The sequence below is a fragment of the Eimeria maxima genome, genomic scaffold, assembly GCF_000499605.1.
Source record: "Eimeria maxima Weybridge genomic scaffold, Emw_scaff1083, whole genome shotgun sequence".
In the NCBI taxonomy this organism is placed as follows: domain Eukaryota; phylum Apicomplexa; class Conoidasida; order Eucoccidiorida; family Eimeriidae; genus Eimeria; species Eimeria maxima.
The window spans coordinates 5,001-10,000 of NW_013564116.1; the positions used below are offsets into that span (position 1 = coordinate 5,001).

At 42.1% G+C, this 5,000-nt stretch overlaps 1 protein-coding gene across 1 annotated transcript in view; it reads left to right on the forward strand.

Annotated features, from left to right (window-relative positions):
• EMWEY_00048320 (hypothetical protein, conserved) overlaps window positions 1-2,660 on the forward strand; it is a gene marked incomplete at both ends in the record, with an annotated part of 7,364 nt that extends 4,704 nt beyond the window's left edge. Inside the window, one exon of the mRNA XM_013479356.1 lies at window positions 1-2,660. This exon is cut by the window's left edge and continues 448 nt beyond it. Within this exon, the coding sequence (XP_013334810.1) occupies window positions 1-2,660 (2,660 nt within the window).
• Window positions 2,661-5,000: the final 2,340 nt, after the last annotated feature.

Consider the following 5,000-nt stretch of genomic DNA (forward strand, 5'->3'; position numbering starts at 1 on the left):
ACAGCAGCAGCAGCAGCAGCAGCAGCAGCAGCAGCAGCAGCAGCAGCAGCAGTGGGCTTAGATCTAGTAAACGATTAAGGAGCCAAAGATGGTCAGAGGGAGACGAATCACCAGGAGGCTCCCGTGTCAGTGCAGCAGACACAGCAGCAGCAGCAGCAGCAGCAGCAGCAGCAGCAGCACCAACTGGATATTCATACAGCAACAGCAGCGAGCAGCAACGCAATTTCCTTTCCTCAGGATCTCCTGCTGCAGCAGCAGAACCAACAGCAGCAGCAGCAGCAGCAGCAGCAGCAGGTGATGAAACTCATGGTCGTGTATGGTATGGAGAGCAGCAGCAGCAGCAGCAGCCATGGGGAGCAGCAAGAGCAACAGCAACAGCAGCAGCAGCAGCAGCAGATGGTTATTCTTACAAATATTTACCTAATAAGAGAGTAGGTAAGAGGAAAGGAGAGCAGCAAACGCGACGTCTTGCTGCAGCAGGACCTGCTGCTGCTGCTGCTGCAGCAGCAACACCACGAGGTCATTATATGCAGCAGCGGCAGCAGCAGCAGCATCGCTATCAGCAGCAACAGCAGCAGCAGCAGCAGAGAGGGAGAGGGACAAGAGGGAGGGCATTAAGGGATATGTATTCCCTTAGTGAGGAATCAGACAGCAGCAACAGCAGCAGCAGCAGCAGCAGCAGCTTATCCTTGTTATCTAATGCAGCAAGCGATAGCGAGGATGGTGTTGCTGCTGCTGCTGCTGCTACTACTACTCCTCCTCCTCCTCCTCTACGCCCCCTTCCTAGCAGCAGCAGCAGCATCAGCAGCAGCAGCAGCAGGATAGGCTTTGCTCGTGCTGCATCTATTGCTTTCCCTCCTGCTGGTGGTGGTGTAGGGTTTGCTGCTGCTGCTGCTGCTGCTGTAGGTGATGGTCCTCTGCAGCAGCAGCAGCAGCAGCAAATATGTCTAGAAATGCTGCTGCTGCTAGCTCGTCATGAGAAGCTATGGAACAGCAGCAGCAGCAGCAGCAGCAGCAGCAGCAGCAGCAGCACGACACCTATCTCCACAACCACAGCAGCTACGCCAACACAACAAACGCCAGCAGCAGCAGCAGGAGCAACCAACAGCAGCAGCAACAGCAGCAGCAGCAGCAGCAGCAGCAAATATACATGGAGGGAAGGAGACTTTTATTATCATTATAGTAAATTATCTCAATCTAATTTGCTGCCGCAAGAAGTTTGCTGCTATTGGCAATCCTTTAAGCCGCTGCTGCATGCGCTGCTGCAGCAGCAGCAGCAGCAAGGGGGCCCCGTTGCTGATGCTGCTGCTAAGGCTGTATTCAAGCAGCACCCTGAGCAGGTACAGGCTACTGTTGCTAATCTTGCTGCTGCTGCTGCTGCTGCAGCAGAAGCTGCAGAAGCAGAAGAAGCAGCAGCAGCAGCAGCAGCAGCAGCAGGGGAGCCAGCTGCTGTTGGTGGTCATGCAGCAGCAGCAGCAAACTCACCTGCTCAGCAGCAGCTACAGCAACAGCTACAACAGCAGCAGCAACAAATGCAGCAACAGCAGCAGCAACAGCAGCAAGTACAACACCCACAAAATATGCATCCTATGCAACAGCAGCAGCAGCAGCAGCAGCAGCAGCAAGAGCAACAGCTGCAGCAGCAGCAACAACAACAATATCTCTCAACAATGAACCCGCCACAGCAGCAGCTGCAGCAACAACAACAGCTGCAGCAGCCACAGCAGCAGCTGCAGCAGCAGCCACAACAACTGCAGCAGCAGCCACAGCAACTGCAACAGCAACAGCAACAGCAACAGCAGCAGCAGCAGCAGCAGCAGCAGCAGCAGCAGCAGCCGACTGAAAACCATAGGGGGGACCTGCTGCAGCCTACAACAGAGGCCAACGCAGCAGCAGTTGCTGCTGCTCCCGCAACAACAGCAGTTGCTGCTGCCCCTGTAGCAGCAGTTGCTGCTGCCCCTGCAGCAGCAGTTGCTGCTGCTCCCGCAACAGCAGCAGTAGGTGCTGCTGCTCCTGCAGCAGTAGGTGCTGCTGCGCCTGCAGCAGCAGCAACAGCAACACCAGTTGCGACAACAGCAGCTGTTCCTGAGGCAGCAGCAGCAACAGCAGCAGCAGCAACAGCAGCAGCAGCAACAGCAGCAGAGACAGGAGCAGCAAAGCTGTCCTCTTCTTTGTCCCCGCAAGACTCAACAAAGACATTAATACCCGACAGCAGCAGCAGCAGCAACAGCAGCAGCAGCAGCAGCAGCAGCAATGAGGCGCGATCGAGTGCTGGGCCCCTTGAGGGACAGCAGCAAACAGCAGCAGCAGGAGCAGCAGCAACAACAACTGCATTAGCAAGTGCAGCAGCTCCTGCTGTAGCTCCTGCAGCAGCAACTGCAGCAGTACCTGCAGCAGCAACTACAGCAGCAGCAACTCCTGCAGTACCTGCAGCAGCAGCACCTGCAGCAGTAACTGCAACTCCTGCAGCAGCAACAGCAGCAGCACCTGCAGCAGTAACTGCAGGTGCTGCAGCTGCAACTGCAGCAGCCCCTGCAGCAGCAACAGCAGCAGCACCTGCAGTAGCAGGTGCAGCAGCAGCAGCAGAGACAGCCGATGCTGCTGCTGCTGCTGCTGCTGCAGTGAGGCAGAGAGACACTGTAGGTGGAGATACACCGTAAACGTTTTCTTTCTTTTTATTTTTATTTTATTTATTTTATTTATTATTAATAAATAAATAAATAAATAAATAAATAAATATAAATAAATAAATAAATATATAAATATATAAATAAATAAATTAGTTAATCAGGTAGATAATTAATTAATAAAGAAATGCATCGTTGCTGCTGCTGTGCAGCACCAGGATATCCACACCCTGCTGCTGCTGTTGTTGCTGCTGTTGCTGCTGCTGCTGCTGCTGCTGCAATTGCTGCATTTGCTGCTCTTATTGCTGCTGTTTTTGCTTTTGCTGCTGCTTTTGCTTTGTGCTGCTGCTGTCGGAGCTGCTGCGGTTGCAGCAGGGGCAGCAGGGGCAGCAGCAGCAGCAGCATCTGCTGCTGCTGCTGCTGCTGCAACAACAACATAATAGTATTAGCTAACAAGGGCCCCTACCCGTGCTGCTGCATGCAGCATAAGAAGACAACTAGGTGTATAAATATATATATTTATATTTATTTGTATATATAAATATATATATTAATATATAAATATAATTATTAATATTTATTATTATTTCTTTTTTATTTAAATAATAATAGAACGTTAAACAGCAGCAGTTGTTGCGGTGTACGTACACCTCGATGGTGGTAAGAGAGGAAGAAGGCATTAAATAAGATAAAAAATAGAAATAAAAGAGAAAAATAATAAAAATAAACAAATATTTATATAAATTATAATAAAAAAAGGAATAAAAAAGAATAATAATATATAAATAAGATGTATAATATAAGGGGGGTTGCTGTTCTTGGGCTTTTTGGGGCCCCCCTTCTTCCTTCCCCCCCTGTTGTCTTATTAGGGGTAATAAAATGCATGAATATAATTCATTTTTTGTGTATAATTGAATAAAATAATAAAAATAATTATATAATAATTATTATTTATTTAAAAAATAGGATTTTATTGGATATATAGATGGTTGTATTAATTTATTATATATTGAGGTGTACGTACACCGCATTCAGCTTTCCATGAATTGATGAATATTTTTTTTTCTTTTTTTTTTTGTATTTTTCTTGTTATTTTTCTTTTTTTTTTGAATAAAAAGTATATAAATAGAAAGAGAATAGAATTTAGCGTTGAATAAATGGTATAATGGCATATAAATTATGTATAAATAGTAGACAAAATCCATTATTTATATTAAATAAAATAGAAAAATGGGGAAAAATTCATAAAATTCAACAAATTTCTTTATTTATGCAAATCTATGAAAAACAAACACAAAAAAGAAATAGGCAAACACAAGAAAAATATTATTTTGCTAAATATTCTTTCCTTAAATATGCAGCTAATTGTATTAAATATGCTAATAAATAGTAAGTATAATTATTTATTTATTTATTTATTTATTTATTTATTTATTTATTTATTTATTTATTTATTTATTTATTTATTTGTTGTGCACAAATAGACACAGAAAGGAAATCAGCAAACACAAGAAAAGTTCTTTTTTTCCAATAAATACACCAATAATAAATAAATAAATAAATAAATAAATAAATAAATAAATAAATAATTATATTAATATATTATTATTTAGATAATTAAATAGATATATGTGGATTATGCATACGATTTATATTTATCCTTCTAGGGTTTAGGGTTTAGGGTTTAGGGTTTAGGGTTTGGTGTTCGTTTTCAATTTTTATTCGTAAATCTTTTTTTCCTCAATTAATTAATTAATTAATTAATTAATTAATTATATTTATTTATTTATTTATTTATATATGTATGCAGTCATTTATTATTATCTCCTTCTTGTATAGATATAAATAATAATAATAATAATAAAGAAGAAGAAAAAGAAGAAAAAAAAGAAGAAAAAGAAGAAAAAGAAGAACGTTTATGTAAATTAAAAGATTATTCTTTATTGAATATATTTTTACAAGAAAATAAACAAAAAAAAAAAATAATTAATAAAAAAAATATTCATAATATTAATAGTAACCTTTTTTCCTTACAACAAGCTATTCTTGCCATGGATTATATTAGTCCTATTACTGGAGCTAAAGTAAGGGTTTAGGGTTTAGGGTTTAGGGTTTAGGAGGGTTTAGGAGGGTTTAGGAGGGTTTAGGAGGGTTTAGGGTTTAGGAGGGTTTAGGAGGGTTTAGGGTTTTTGAGGGTTTAGGAGGGTTTAGGGTTGTTGAGGGTTTAGGAGGGTTTAGGGTTTAGGGTTTAGAATGGTTTATTGTTTATGAGGGTTTAGGGTTTAGGGTTTATTGTCTAGGGTTTATGAGGGTTTAGGGTTTAGGGTTTATGAGGGTTTATGAGGGTTTAGGGTTTAGGGTTTGTTTGTGTCT